Here is a 14,505-nt window from a genome sequence, read left to right as displayed (position 1 = left end):
CTGGACTACACCAAAAGCAACAGCCACACAGTTGACAAAGCACACACATAGACAGCAATCGACACTCTCATTTTCTGTGTTAATGCAGTTACCAAACAAGAGGCACATGAGTCGATGCAATGCGAGCGGGAATAGAGTTCCCATACGCCCTACCTCTCTGTCTGTATCTCCCTCTCCCCACAGATGCCCTTGGGTGTCGGTTATTTATTTCATAGGCTTGCGGTCGAGGGGCTGGCCCTTGAGGATCTTGTCAATTTCAGCACCTGACAGCGTCTCGTACTCTAGCAGCGCCTTGGCTAGTTTCTCCAGGTCGGCGTTCTTACTCACAAGAATGTCCTTCGCACGTTTGTAGGAGGCGTCGCACAGCTTCTTCACTTCGTCATCGATGGTCTTGCGGGTGGTGGCACTCGTGTCGTTGCCACGCAGATCGTGGAATACCAAACCCACATCCTCACTCATACCGTACTTTGTCACCATTGCACGGGCAACATTGGTGGCCTGTTGGATGTCAGAAGATGCACCGCCGGTGATCTCGTTCTCGCCGAACGTCAGTTCCTCGGCCACACGACCACCCATGCACACATCCAGCCGAGCTAACAGTTGCTTGCGTGAAATGGACGTCTGATCGCCTTCCGGCAGCTGTGATACCATACCTAAGGCCTGGCCGCGTGGCATGATGGTAGCCTTATACACGGGATGCGCTCCCGGCGTGTTAATAGCGACCAGCGCGTGGCCACCTTCGTGATAAGCCGTGAGCTTGGCTGACTCCGGTGTAATTAGTGCTGACTTGCGCTCCGCTCCCATTAGAATCTTGTCCTTGGCATACTCAAAGGCGTCCATATTCACAAAGTCAGCGCTCTTCATCGATGCACGGAGCGCAGCCTCATTCACCAGATTCGATAACTCCGCGCCAGACATACCGGGCGTGGCGCGGGCGAGCACGTCCAAGTCCACATCCTCGCCGAGAGGAATCTTACCAGCGTAGAACTCGAGAATCTCCTTGCGACCAGCCACATCAGGCAAGTCCACCGTCACATGTCGGTCAAAACGGCCCGGGCGGATCAGCGCATTGTCTAGCACATCCGGGAAGTTGGTCGCACCGATAACGATGATTCCCTTGTTCTGGTCAAAGCCGTCCATCTCCACAAGTAGCTGGTTGAGCGTCATCTTCATGGCCTGCTGCTCCTTGAGCTTACGCGTTCCGCCGATAGCGTCAATCTCATCGATGAAGACGATGCACGGAGCCTTCCGCTTGGCCGACTCGAACAGGTCACGCACGCGACGGGCGCCAACACCCACGTACATCTCCTCGAACTCCGATCCAGAAGAATAGAAGAACGGCACTCCGGCCTCGCCGGCGATAGCACGAGCGAGCAGCGTCTTACCCGTACCAGGCGGGCCAGTCAGCAGCACGCCCTTGGGCAAGTTGCCTCCCAGACGCGTGAAGCGGGCCGGGTCTCTCAGGAACTGCACGATCTCCTCCAGCTCATGTTTAGCCTCCGTAGCGCCCTTGACGTCGCTAAAGCGCTTGTCACTTCCTGTGGGGCCCATGACCTTGGAGGCCGAGCCGATCTTACCGACCTTCTCATCCAACATTGCCCCTAGCGCCGAGACGACGAGGAAGGCGACACCGAGAGTCCTTAACGTCTTCCACATGTTGCTCTTGAAGCTGCCCTCCACCATGGACACGTACATCGGGTCGTGGGCCGACAGGCCCTGGCTACTGCGGGCTACGGCCGGGCCGGCCGCGGCAAGACCCCCGAATTGGCGCGCCGCATCGGCCCCAGCGTAGGCGCCTTCGGTTGGCCGGGCAAGTTTCGGCAGGTCCACGGTGTCGAGACGACCTGTCTTAACTAAAGCCTTAATGTACTCCTTCTGCACGGCTTCGTCCAGCGCGAAGCGGTTCTCCTCTACGCGGCGCACCACGAGGGCCGGATAGTTGTTGCGGTTGAGCTCCTGTAGGAAGCGCAGTTGAGTGTACGGGTCTTCCGGGTTGGCGTTGGCCGCCTGCTCCAGACTCTTGAGCTGTTTGAGTTTACCGCGTTGTGTCATGTTGAACAGCGAGCGTTTGGCGCCGGCGGTTGGCGTAGGCCGCATCAGAGGCTGCACATATCGATGTACGCGTGGTGAGAATACGTACAAAAGAGAATCATCGGGTCATTCTGCGTAAACCTACATTCCTGGTCAGCGCACATGAGGTGAGCGCGTTAGGGCGCGCGGCACTGCGCTGAAGAAGTTGCCGCAAGACGAGCATTCTTGTGGGGGCTGGGGCTGCTTAGGATAAAGTGGCGATGAGAGTGCCGGTCTACTGGTCGACGTTTTGATTGGCTGAAAGTCTGAAACAATTGGCCTCTGTAGGTGGTGCTAGAAATATGGACAGCTAGTATAACGCCTCTTGCGGCAACCTCGGAGCTCATTTGATTGAGAGTTTTGGCCTTCACGAAGATGTGTCGTTTGCCTTCTCACTTTGGAAGTTGTCGCGAGAGAAACAAGACGAAGAGAGTAATGGACGACGAGTATCTCAATGCAGTGTTTCGCTTCAAGCACAAAGCTCCTCGGGGCTGTCAGGACCCAGCACTATGCAAGACCTTAATCCAGGATTTTGCTGCGTTTGTTGCGAATCTGGAGGCGGTCGAGATGCAAGATCATGTCTGCGGTCGTATTGAGCCTCTCGCAGACGATCGAGTTGTGCCAGCTTCAGCTGTCACGAAGCACGAACTAGACGGATTGAAGGAGGCCTGTCATCGTCTTGAGGACGAAGGTACGGAGCGTCACAAGCGAGGAGATGTGTGGTACGACCCGTGGCTTCCGATGTATGGCTGTGCCATCCAACGCACCATGTTGAGTGCCACTAAAGTGGAGCTTAAGGTGATCTTCGTCGACGGATGGGAGCGGATGTTGCACTTCTTGCCAACTGGCCAGTGTGTTCATGGCTCTGCTCCTAAGACGCATCATTTGTTGTGTTGTGCTGACTTGAGCGCGAACTTAATGAAGAAATATGATGCTGCGTTTCAGTTGGAGCTCCTACAAGCGCAACGTCGACACGGGTCCAAGCGAAGCGCGAAGACACACGAACTGGGACATCAGAAGACTCCGCAGTTCATAAAAGCAGTTGTGCAGCGTGCGGTTGCGTCGGCCACTGATGTGGATGAAAGCTCCTCTATTACTCCTCAGGGAGGGACAACCGACGTGGGACAACACACTGGGGGTCTTCCTCGAGATACCTGCTGGCCTCTCGTCCAAGCGGCGATTGAGCAGAATTTGTGCTGTGGGAATGGATTGTTCCGAAAGATTATGGTGTTGTTCCTGCTGAGTTTGTTACGAGCTAAAGTCAACGAAGTTGGCGATGTTTACAATGGGGAATGTAGCATTGGAGTGAAGAATGGATGTGACGCTGTAGACGATTTGTTCTTCATGCTACAAGTTGTCGTCCAGCAAGTGGTGGGTCTGCTGGAAAGTGGATATGACGTGTCAGCGCTGCAGGATCAGTGCTCGACACTACGAGGCAGCATCGAGGGATTCGTTGATGCATTGAATCGAAAAACTGCTAGTCAGTACGTTTTGCCCCGAGACGAAACTCTACGGCGGCTAGAAGACCAAAAATGCCGCGTCAAGATTTACTCGCCTAAGCGAGAAAAAGAGTCAAATTCTAACGAGTCGGTGGAGCAACGTCGACGTCGTGCGCTAATAAGTCTAAATGCCTGTGAGTTTGCTGATGGAGCGTCGTGTGGTCTCGAAACTCTTCTCGAGTGGGCGAAATCCAACAAAGCCCCCGCGTCGTACAAGTGCATTCTGGTGATGCGGACGATTGATAAATTTACGTTTGAGAGATCTCGTCTTCTAACTGACGACACAGCAGGCGGTGATTCGTTTAGTGTGGAGGATGTACAAGACCTCGTTACACAGTACCAGCAAGTTGTCTGTGAGTGGCACAAACAGCCGCAATTGACTTCGACCTTGGACGTGGAGCAACGCAGTCGGGAGATGCTGGTAGTTTGGATCGCGTTTTGTTTAGTTCACCAGAAATGTGTGGTCGAAGTGCCTCTATTGTCGCAGTACAACATCGCGCTCAACTGGAGAGACTTGAAGGTGGCTGTTCTCAGTAATCAGGGCGCCCTTTCTGCACTTCAGCGTGTTGCCAAGTACATTCGTGGATGGAACGAAAACGCTAAAAGAGAGTCCAAGCTCTTCCACTTGACCGATCAGGGTCCAACGTTTGAATTTGGAGAGAAGTTTGTTGCGGCCACTGCTGACATTAAGGCAGCCTACGAGCACGAAGCTGAGGAGTGGCAAGCGCATGTGACGAGCAAGTGGAATGAGATTGAGAGAAAAAAGGAAGAGGCTGTGAACCTCCGCCAACAACTTTCAACTTTGTACGAGGAGCTGAGCTCGAATAAAAGAGAGCTCGCGATTGAGGAAGCTCGACTCTCGCAAGCGTATCCTCACAGCAATCAGTTGCAGTATCGCCAAAGCCTTACTACAACGGAGCTGCAAGGTCGAGTCGGTGTGTGCAACGCCACAATTCAGGAAAAGGAAGCAAAATTAAAGCAGGTTGTAGCAATGCCGCAGTATCTGGTTAGGCCGCTTCCTCCGACGAAAAGTGATGCCTACAAGGTGCTGTTCATGCTGTGTATGCCACGAAATCTGGAGATTCTGGGGAACTTGTGCTTGACCGCACAGCGAGCGCTTGCTCCAGCGAAGCCGACTGCCGAAATGACGGAAACCCCAAAGCTTAGTCAGACTACGTGGCAAGCGTTCCACTGCCACAACGCACCATCGCAACAAGCGAGATATGCGTCCAACAAAGTGTTTACAGCGAGTCCCAGCGAGTATCATCTGCCACAGTCGTATGGACCAAAGTCGATTGATGGTTTGTCGAGTCTGTCCCAGTTCGTATCGGAGTGTGTGTGGAATCCAACGTTGTATGGAACAGCTTTAACGTGGAAGGACGTCGCTGGTGAAACTATGGACCCGTTCAGAGCCACGCCAACAAGTGTGATCATCAGCTTCACCGAGAAACTGGGTAAACCTTTTGCGGAATGCCAGTGGCTTAATAGCTGGCCGGGAGGAAGCGACATCCGTGGAAATCTGGTCTACGCAAATCTGCACCAGCAGCCAAAAGATTTTGACAAGACGGCGTTCATGTGCTGGGAACTCTACGTGCGTATCCGAACCAGCAGTTCCGAAAGCTGCAGTGGGCAATACTTAATGACATGTTTCCGTGGTCGAATTCCTGCGTGAAAAGCATCGTGCGGCAGTCACTGTATCAAGTTGGTGATCTCACGGACGAGGAGGACCCGCAGTTGCTGTGGAAGACAGATCTGTTCAAGGATGAGAGGGGGCTGCGGACTTTCTGCTACTCTCAGAGGAATTTCTGAGAGTCTGGAACAAACTCCGCGTAGATTCGAGTGCGTACCGCTTCTCAGTGAGTTGGCTGGATATGCCCACCAGTTTATTCCTGATGCGAAGGTGGCCGTGGAATTATTTGCTGGAATGGCAACTCGTTGGGCGGAAATCTAAGAGAACAGTACGAGGTTGAATCATCGCCTGAGCAGATCGCGGTATACCGCCAGAAGGAGTGCATCCTGTATGGCTACGCTCTTCTAGCGTACTCAGGGACGACACAGCGGTCCAAAGTGTGTGCAAACTTATCGTGCTCTTTCGTACCTCGTTTCTTTGCTCAAGCATTAGCGTCGCAGCCAGCGACGCCATGCGTCGTGTCGAAAGCAGAGGGGCCGAGATGATGTCTCGTCGAATTACGGAGCTGGTTGTCCAAGTGGGGACGATGGGCCTTAACCGTGTGCTTACAGATTTGATTCGGCTGGTATCTCCAACATGCCCCTTTGGTCTGGAATGGAAACAAGTGAGTGACGGGGATGGCGAGACATGTGGGAGATGTTTTGAGGACGCGGACGCTCACTACGCTATTAATCTGTTCACTGGCGTTGTCCTGACTGATGGCAATGCTCCTGGAGGACTCCCAACCGGAATTCGAGAGCACGAGCGGTTCTTGGCTTTATTCGGACGTTGCAACTTCGAGGTGGTTCGTGAAGCTGGGGTACTTCGGATGCAGCGCCAGTATTGTGATCGCTTGTACGACTTCGCCCTGGAGACTGGCGAGGAACTCTTTGTTCAGGAGCTTACGGTAGATGCGGTGGGCGAGGTCACGGAAACTCTTCAGCTGTGTTCTGCCCAATGGGTCCAAACCTTCAGCACTATGTTTCCTGCACGACTACGAGAACTGTACTCTCACTGGTATTGGGAGGAAAAGAACTGTATTCTCTTTCGACCAAAGGAGGCGAAGTGCCGGAAGGTGTTCTTTGTTGCTAGATTTGATGCGAGTGGAGCACTGCAGTGCTACAAAGTTCCTTTTTGTGACTGGGAACGTCCGTATGAAGAAATCTTGGGTAATCTGGACGACTATGACAGGTTCGTACAGCGATCGTCACTGCCGGGCGTGTTGCAAGTGCTGTCAAACTTCGAGGACGGAGAATTTCTGCACCCGCTGAAATCTTCGAAAGGAGTGATAGCGATTGAGCTGCCGCGTTTCCGGCTGGCCTTTCGTTTAAACAGCAAGCTGAAGTTCGAGTCAGTGGAGCACAAAGGTTACATTCTGGCGATGAATCAGCAGTTCGACGATTTTCTACCGCGGTTCAGTCGGTACTTGGTGCTGGAGCTACAGGACAAATCCGACACGGCACGTCCAGTTATTCGGATGCTGCTTCCGGTAGGCTTCGTGGAAGAAGCTTGGGACGGTATGGTGGACATTAATATTCCCACTGAGGCGGACAGTTTTGTAGATGTGGCGTGCTACGATGTCCATCGCCGATTGAAGACGTTCGAAGCCGAGACGAGCAGCGCGAGACTGCAGCTGGCAGCAGTTTGCACTCTAGCGGGTACAAATGTACCTTCTAAGAGGCTGCAGATGACCGGCGCCCAAGCTGCGGTACAGATGCTACGAGCTTGCCGACCGAGTGGCCTGTATTCAAGCTTTGAAGTGGAGATTTTGCAGTCCATATGTAAGCTTAGCTTTCGTGAGCCAGCGGTGAAGATCCTGGCTGTGTCGCTGCTGGGTGGCGCTACTCGCCTAGCTTTTCTCTTCGACCAAGACAAGACAGTGAATTTGTCCATGGCTGGAGCTGATGAGAAGGCAGAGTACAGTGACATGTGTGTAGCGCATACCCAACGCAATCCTTTGCGCTGTCAACTAATGCGTTCCGAGGAGCGCCGCGTCCTAGGCAAGCTGCAGCATTCGTCGACATGCAATGTTCGTGACGAAACGATAATACTGGAGTCTCCAGGTGAAGAGGATTACGTGAATATGACCGAGGCGAGACTCCAGCGCTTTCTCAGCTACGAAACTGGAGAGGCCAACGCAATGTTCCCACTGGAGTTGAATACTCCAACCAACATGATGATTCACGAAATAATAGAGGAGCTGCGAACCAGCTGGGACTGCCACCACTCGCAACGCCAAATGAAGCTGGAAGGCTCGAAAGATACGTTGGTTGGCTCGTTTGCGATGCTACTGGAGGACATTTCCTCACGCCGAAAGAAACTGGAGACTTGTTTGTATGGATTCTACTCGAAGGCTACGAGTGGCACACGGGATCAACTCTTAACTCTTGTGAACTTTTCGCCAAAGTTGACAATTATCGATCTGGTACGATGTGCTCTCGACGACGAAACGCTCCTCAGACTGGCGCCAAGACTAAGTGAAGGCTCGAGAACAGTCTTTAAGAAGACGGTCCTCCAATTTATGGAGCTTTGCGTCTTGGAGGACAAACTGGAGCGGCTTGTGTGGAAATCATCGCATCGAGATGAACTTTCCGACTCCCAAATACTTGACGAGTTGGTCAACTCTCGTCAGTGGGATTCGGCCAAGTACCCGTACTGGTTGGCGTTTGAGGTGGAAGGTAGACTGCAGATACGACACGAGCAGTTGGTAGTCGCACAGCATCTCATCGATCGTCCCGGAACTGTTTGCCAGTTGAATATGGGCCGTGGCAAGACTCGCGTGATTCTACCAATGTTGTTCCTGCATTTCGCTCATAGTCAAGATGGACGGATTGTTCGTGCGCATTTCCTGGGATCTTTACTGGGCGAGGCTTGCCAGTACATACATCGCTACTTGTCCGCTTCAGCCAGTCAGTTGTGCATCTTGGAGCAGCCATTCCACCGACAGATTGGTCTGGATGTTCGCAAGCTCGAAGTCATTCATGATGTCTTACAAGAGATGAAAATGTTTGGTGGTATTCAAGTGGTCGCTCCTGAGCATCGAATGTCACTGGAGTTGAAGCGCTTAGAATTGGACGAAGACGATGAGGTCTCCGCTGATTTACTGGACGAGATCCTCGACACCAGCCAGTACATTGACGTGCTTGATGAGTGCGACGCAGTGCTGCATCACAAGTATCACTTGGTGTATGCAGCAGGTCGGCCCATCGCGCTCAATCATGGGGTTGAGCGGTGGGAGGCAGCAGAGGCTCTATTGGGAGTTATCGCAAGCAAAAGGCCAGAATCTCGAGTGCGACAGGTTCTGCAAGCTCCCCACGTGGCCTGTTCGCCGAACTATGTGACACGGTTGGGTGCCTACGAAGGCACTCGGTTAAACGCCACAGTCGACAGTACAGTGCCTCTGCGAAAGCAGTTGAAAGAAGCATTGGCGCTGGATCTGATTAACAAGCCTGAGCTGATGTGGCTAAACATGCTTGGGAATGGAGCTGCTCGTGCTTCGCTCATTGTGGCTATTACGGACTCGACCGTAAGTCTGGAGGCTGCGCTTGGCGAGCACATGCAGAAACTCTCGCCGTATGTCAATCAGCTGCTCGCACTACGAGGGCTGGTAGCGTTTGAGGTCCTGGAGCATTGCTCGGAGAAGCGGTACCGTGTTGATTTTGGACTTCCGCTTCCGGAAACGAGACCCAAGAGAATCGCAATTCCGTTCTGTGCCGCGGATGTTTCTGCGGAACAATCCAAATTTAGTCATCCGGACGTTTGCATCGTTCAAACGTTGCTGGGATACTATCACCGAGGTCTCACAGACGAGGAGGTTAGAGAAGCGTTTGAGAAGCTGCTGCGCTTGGACATTTCTGAACAGGAACATCAACATGGTCGATGGTTCTCCAGTGTCGAACCTGGATTGGATGTCGAAACCCGCAAGGCTTTGTGTGATGTACGTCACATCAGTCTGACTGATGCTCGACAATTCGAGACACTCTGCGAAGTCTTCCGGTTGTGTATGGAGACGATCAATTTCTTCCTGAATACGTGCGTCTTTCCGAAGGATACCCAGCAGTATCCGCAACGATTGTCACGGACTGCGTGGAACCTCGCAGCAGGGGGCAACAGTGTCGGGTTCTCGGGAACAAACGACAACCACCGTCTCCTGCCGCTGTCAGTAGCGCAAAAAGAACCTGATTACGCTGTGCTGCGCGGAACTAATGGAGATATGCTCCATAAAATCATGCATGAAAGCCATGGCTACGAGATAGTGCGACCGAGCCAAGACAGCTCTCCAATTGCGTGGAAGAGCGTGCTGCTGTATGCGCTGTCCAAAGGTGCGCAAGCTCTTATCGATACCGGCGCTTTGTTGGCCGGAGTGATGAACCACGAAGCAGCCAACTATCTTGTTCGGCAGCCAGACTTTGGCTTTGCTGGTGTGACGTACTTCGACAATCGAGACCAAATGAACTGCTGGATGGTTGCCGAGAGGGAAAGGCGTCTTGTAATGCCGCTGAAAGAGTCGTCGATGCTGGAGAAGGAGACGTTCGTGGTTTTTGACGAAGCTCGATCAAGAGGAGCCGATATGAAGCTCCCACCAAGCGCTGCTGCCGTGCTGACTCTAGGGCCAAAACTTAATAAGGACAAGTTGATGCAAGGCGCAGGACGCATGAGACAGCTGGGGCGTAACCAAACTCTGTGGATCGCTAGCTTCGATGAAGTGGCTCAAAGTATTCTTCAAACCAAAGCTACGCACTGTGACGTCTCTGATTTAACCGCAGTCGACGTTCTGAACTGGGTCGTACATAACACGAAGGCGGAGTCTGCGGACGGACTGGAGTGGGCTGGGAGTGGCTTTCATTATCGGGAGACTCGGCACGACCGAACGGCGGAGTGGGTTCCTGAAGACTGGTCTCTGGCGAAAATGTACCAAGACAAGCTACGTGCAGAGAAGATCACTCACGTCATTGAATCCAAGGCTTGCTGTAACTTTAAAGACATCGATGACGACGTGGTAGCACAAATTTGTAGCAATGGTCGCAAGTACGGGTTGGAAGACGAGGTCTGCGTCACTGCGCATACGGACGAGTGCGAGCGAGAGCTGAAGCTGGAGGAGAATGTGCAAGAGCAGCAACGCGTCGAAGTGGTGAACTGTTCCCCAGCACAAGAGAAGCCATGGAATCACGCTGAGATCTTGGGTGCTATTTCAGTTGAGGATCGGGATGGGGTCGTTCGAGTAGAGGCCTTGGAGAGCTTCATATGTCAATGGATTTATCCCAAGGAATTCGCACGTCTGGCTTGGTCAACGACTCGCATTTTTGGAACGGAGAATTTCTACTCCACCATTTTGAAACAGGCCAATGTGGATCAGATGAACGAGTTCCTGCGCGTCATTGATGTTGTACTCGTATTCGACAACGGTCAAGTCCTCCTAGTGTCCGAGTGCGAAGCCGACCACATTTTGCAGCTGCTGTGGTCTGCTTCTGCCTCCGCTTGTTGCAGCTTTCGCTTCTTGAATCTCGCCTTTGCGTGGGACAATATTGGCCGATTTGCGAAGCTTCCGCGCTTGTTGAAGGTCGACTTGGCTCTAGGTTCCAGTCTAGATCGAGCATTTCCGCTTTCGGTAGCAGCTTCATGCCACTTGTACAATGGCGAGACGATGCTTTTAAAGGATCAGCAAACGGCAATAGATCCTATTTGCCGTGTGCTGCTTCGGCCACTGGCCCAGCGAGTGGCGACAATAAGCAACATCGTAAAATCGCGCGGCAACGGCCACAAGTGGACACATTCGTGTCTGTACAAGTTATGCTACGGCATGGACATCGAAGACATGATGACGTGCGCTTGCTGAAAAGAACGAAATACAGAATTTAGTCTAAATTACGCTCATCCTTAAAAAAATATAGAACACTTTTCTAAAAGTTAAAATAGGTTGTACTTTTTTAAGCTTAGAACTTTCTAGACCAAAAAGTTATTCTTCGAAGAAAGCGCACATTTTATTTTGGTCCAACGCTCTCTTAAAATAAAGCACTTCTGCGCGCGCTTTTTCTGGAGTTATCTACTGTAGAATGAAGCTGCCGAAGAATTTTGTACTGAGCACCCCGCATAAAAGTGCTTTACATGTATATAAAATTTTCTGGTCTAGAAAGTTCTAAAAAGAGCAAACAAAACATTTTGTTTTATAAGTACAGAACCCACAATCGGATTTTGCGAGCCGAAAGCAAGTCTATCTTCGTGATCTTTTCTAGCTTTTCTAACTCGATGGCTTCTCCAGCAGCGTCTTCAGTTGCCGCCGAGAAGATCAAGGTGACCATCAAGAGCGAGACCAAGGCGTTCTCACTGGAGACGACCCCGCATGAGAGTGTGGCTGGCGTCAAGGCAGCCTATCAGGAAAGTGGGGAGAATGCGAACTTCATCCTACTGCTACACAAGGGCAAGGAGTTGCCAGACGAAAAGACGCTGGGCGAGCTCGGTATCACAGACGGAGACGTGCTCGTGCACATTGAGGCGGCTCACCAGCCCTTCCACCCGCTCAACTACAAGCACCTGGCCGAAAGTATCAAAAACCGCAGGAAGCACGAGGACAACAACATGCAGATGCTCAAAGAAGGTGGATTTTTACAACAGGTAGAATGAGGTAGAACAAGCACTAAACTGTTATGCTGCTGCTGTTGTAGACAACATTTGGGCCGCGGGATCCGATGGCACGGTGCACCGACTGGGCATGGAGAAGAGCATCATCTCACGCTCGTTGAACGGCAGTTTGCCGCCGCACTTTGCCACCAAGAAAGCGGGCTCAGGTCGAGCCTTTTTCAACCAACTGTCGGTACGCGTCAATGGCTGCAGTTTCCACGTGCTGCCGAGCATGGAAGGTCGCTGGAACGGAGAACTCACCACTATGCCGCCCCAAGACGAGGGCAGCCAGGTGTGCTCAAACGACCTGATCTTCCGCGACGACGAAGGAGTGTGGAGTCAGCGCCAGTCAAGGACGACCATGAGTGGATTGACGTCCATGCAGCACATGTGGATAAAGCCCGTGTCGGACGGCATCCTCAAGATCGAGACAGACGACCCGTCCCTGCGTGGCTCCGACATCACCATGCAGGAGCTCGGCACGAACGTCATCATCATCACGGCCACCTCCAAGCGCTCAGGTACGACAGCAATGGCCTTCTCACAATTGCTATCACCGGATTAACTCGTTATGGTAAATTGCTGCAGGTCGTCCGCTGATGGTGGAGACAATCACAGGCATCGACAGCTCGCGGCGTCTGCGCACAATTCAGCGCTTCGACGAATCGGGCGCATTCCGATCGGTCTATGTCATGAACGAGGTCCGAGTGGTCGATGCGGTGTCTGGCGCCATGGAGAAGTACGACAACGTCTTTTGAGGATTTCAGACTGGCACTTCCATCATCCATAACCAACGAAGACGTGTGCGACCAACAAAGGAGTAGTGACTTGAACGCGTAACAATGAACCGCTGCATTTCGTATACGTCTAACCTGCTATTATGGTTGTCCATCGTCTCTTCATACACCACCCACTTCGTCTAAATACCAGTCTTCATAGATCTCCAGTACTAGTGCACACGACTGATCTACGCTTTACCGTCTAGAATTTCCCAAGATGCGCGCTCGAACCAAAGTGCCATCGGTCTAGGAGAACTGTTCACGATTTCTGCCACGTGGTTAGGCGTCATCCCCGGGAGGATGAACACGTGGTTGATACGCACTAACACATCGCCGAGAAACACTTTGCCGCTCTGCTCCACTTCACCAGGCCGTCCAAACTCATCCTGTACAAAGGAAGTGACGGCGATTAATGTGCCCTGCACACCTAATGTCAGGTATAACCGGCTGCGAGTAACCTTCACAGTCACGAGACTAACATTCGACTTCGGCTTGTTCGCTGCACTTTCGGCTGAGTTTTCTGGGCGCGACGGGGTGCTCGACTCCACGATGAAATCATTTGGCGACAGGAAAGACATTCCACGAGATGCGGCCGATGCCTCCCGCTCTGTCGGATTATCGGTCGATGTACTTGGAGACAGGAACGACATTGTGTGTGACACATCTTCCATCTCTGTATCTGCTGAAGCCTCATTCGGCGACGTGGGAGCTGCTGCTGTGGTCATCAAACGCTGAGCAGCCACAGGATCTCGCTCAGCTAGTTTTGCTATTGTCTCGACGTCCTGCATTGTCAGCAGAGTAGAGGACGCAAGTGTGCTAGGTCCATGGGGGCTTTCGCGAGTCGTATTGGTGGTCCAATTACTTGTTGGTACTGGGTTGGTCGATTGTTGTGACGTAGTCTGCTGGGTTCTAGCAGGCAGTGACGAAGTTTCTCCCTGTTCTGGTTCGTTCTGCGTTAAATCGATCGCCTGCGCTCCATTGATCGTAGCGGCCTGGGACCGTCTGGGCTCGTTTGAAGGCCTATCCACCACGGACACTGCTTTCCGTTGGGCCTGCAATTGCTGCACTTTTTCATAAAGTGTTGCATTTGTACGCCGCTGATTCTCCTGGATGTGCTGGGCTGCGTTTGTAGAAATCTGCGGCTGATTCATCGGTCTTGCCGGTTGTATACCTCGCACAGAGTATCCCGCAGCCACTCGCATGGCAGCAGTGCTGACAACGCTCTGCATATACTGCTGCTGGGCTTGATAAGAAGGTATTGTGCGGATCGAAGCTGCATTTGCCGGTACGTAAACACCACTCGGGTATCCAGGGACATAGCTAGCATGTCTAGCTACAGCGTTCTGGCTCAATCGTTGCCTGATAATCTCCTTGTTCGACAGCTGCTGCGACGCATTTGTCCACTGCTGAGCTAGACTTTGAGCCAGTGGTCGCGGGTGTGCAAGCGCTGGATGCGGAGCAAACGACGGTGGTACCACAGCAGAAGCTGGTGCAGCGGGTGGCTGCGGCACAGGAGGCTGCGGAGCTGGCACCGGCTGCTGCGTCTGCGGAGTCCGCGTCTCAGCCGTGGCTGCTGCTGGCGTTGCCGGAGTTCGCTGTGCCTGTTGAGTCTGTGTCTGTTGTTGCTCTTTTGGTAGCTGCGAGTGCAGCGGCCGATAGAATGTCAACGTGATGGGGCGTTGGGGCTTCCGAATGAGCTCTGCGAGGTCTCTGCTGGTCATTCCCAGTACTCGCGTCTGGTTGACAGCTAAGATCATATCTCCGACCTTAACGCGTCCTGTGGCCTCCATCTCTCCCACCTGCCCATCCTCCGTTTTGAGTAGGTCTTTGATGAACGTCTCGTTCTTCACATTGGTGTAGATGGAGGCGT

At 52.6% G+C, this 14,505-nt stretch overlaps 4 protein-coding genes across 4 annotated transcripts; 2 read left to right on the top strand and 2 right to left on the bottom strand.

Moving 5' to 3' along the window:
* Positions 1–204: 204 nt before the first annotated feature.
* Positions 205–2,254, bottom strand: PITG_01087 (cell division protease ftsH; the record flags this gene model as incomplete). The annotated part of the gene is made up of 2 exons (XM_002909562.1): positions 205–2,103; positions 2,177–2,254. 2 exons carry the CDS (start codon positions 2,252–2,254, stop codon positions 205–207), a joined length of 1,977 nt encoding a protein of 658 aa, XP_002909608.1.
* Positions 2,255–7,996: 5,742 nt separating this feature from the next.
* Positions 7,997–11,074, top strand: PITG_22672 (uncharacterized protein; the record flags this gene model as incomplete). The annotated part of the gene is made up of 1 exon (XM_002909561.1): positions 7,997–11,074. The coding sequence occupies one exon, from the start codon at positions 7,997–7,999 to the stop codon at positions 11,072–11,074; it is 3,078 nt and encodes a 1,025-aa protein (XP_002909607.1).
* Positions 11,075–11,431: 357 nt separating this feature from the next.
* On the top strand, positions 11,432–12,727 carry PITG_01086 (uncharacterized protein; the record flags this gene model as incomplete). Its single annotated transcript, XM_002909560.1, has 3 exons — positions 11,432–11,833; positions 11,901–12,377; positions 12,445–12,727. 3 exons carry the CDS (start codon positions 11,485–11,487, stop codon positions 12,612–12,614), a joined length of 996 nt encoding a protein of 331 aa, XP_002909606.1.
* Positions 12,728–12,802: 75 nt separating this feature from the next.
* Positions 12,803–13,213, bottom strand: PITG_01085 (uncharacterized protein; the record flags this gene model as incomplete). The annotated part of the gene is made up of 2 exons (XM_002909559.1): positions 12,803–13,109; positions 13,167–13,213. 2 exons carry the CDS (start codon positions 13,211–13,213, stop codon positions 12,824–12,826), a joined length of 333 nt encoding a protein of 110 aa, XP_002909605.1.
* Positions 13,214–14,505: the final 1,292 nt, after the last annotated feature.

Source organism: Phytophthora infestans, genomic scaffold, assembly GCF_000142945.1.
Source record: "Phytophthora infestans T30-4 supercont1.1 genomic scaffold, whole genome shotgun sequence".
NCBI classification, from domain to species: domain Eukaryota; phylum Oomycota; class Peronosporomycetes; order Peronosporales; family Peronosporaceae; genus Phytophthora; species Phytophthora infestans.
Note: the sequence above shows the minus strand (reverse complement) of the source record. Positions and strands in the feature narration are given on the sequence as shown.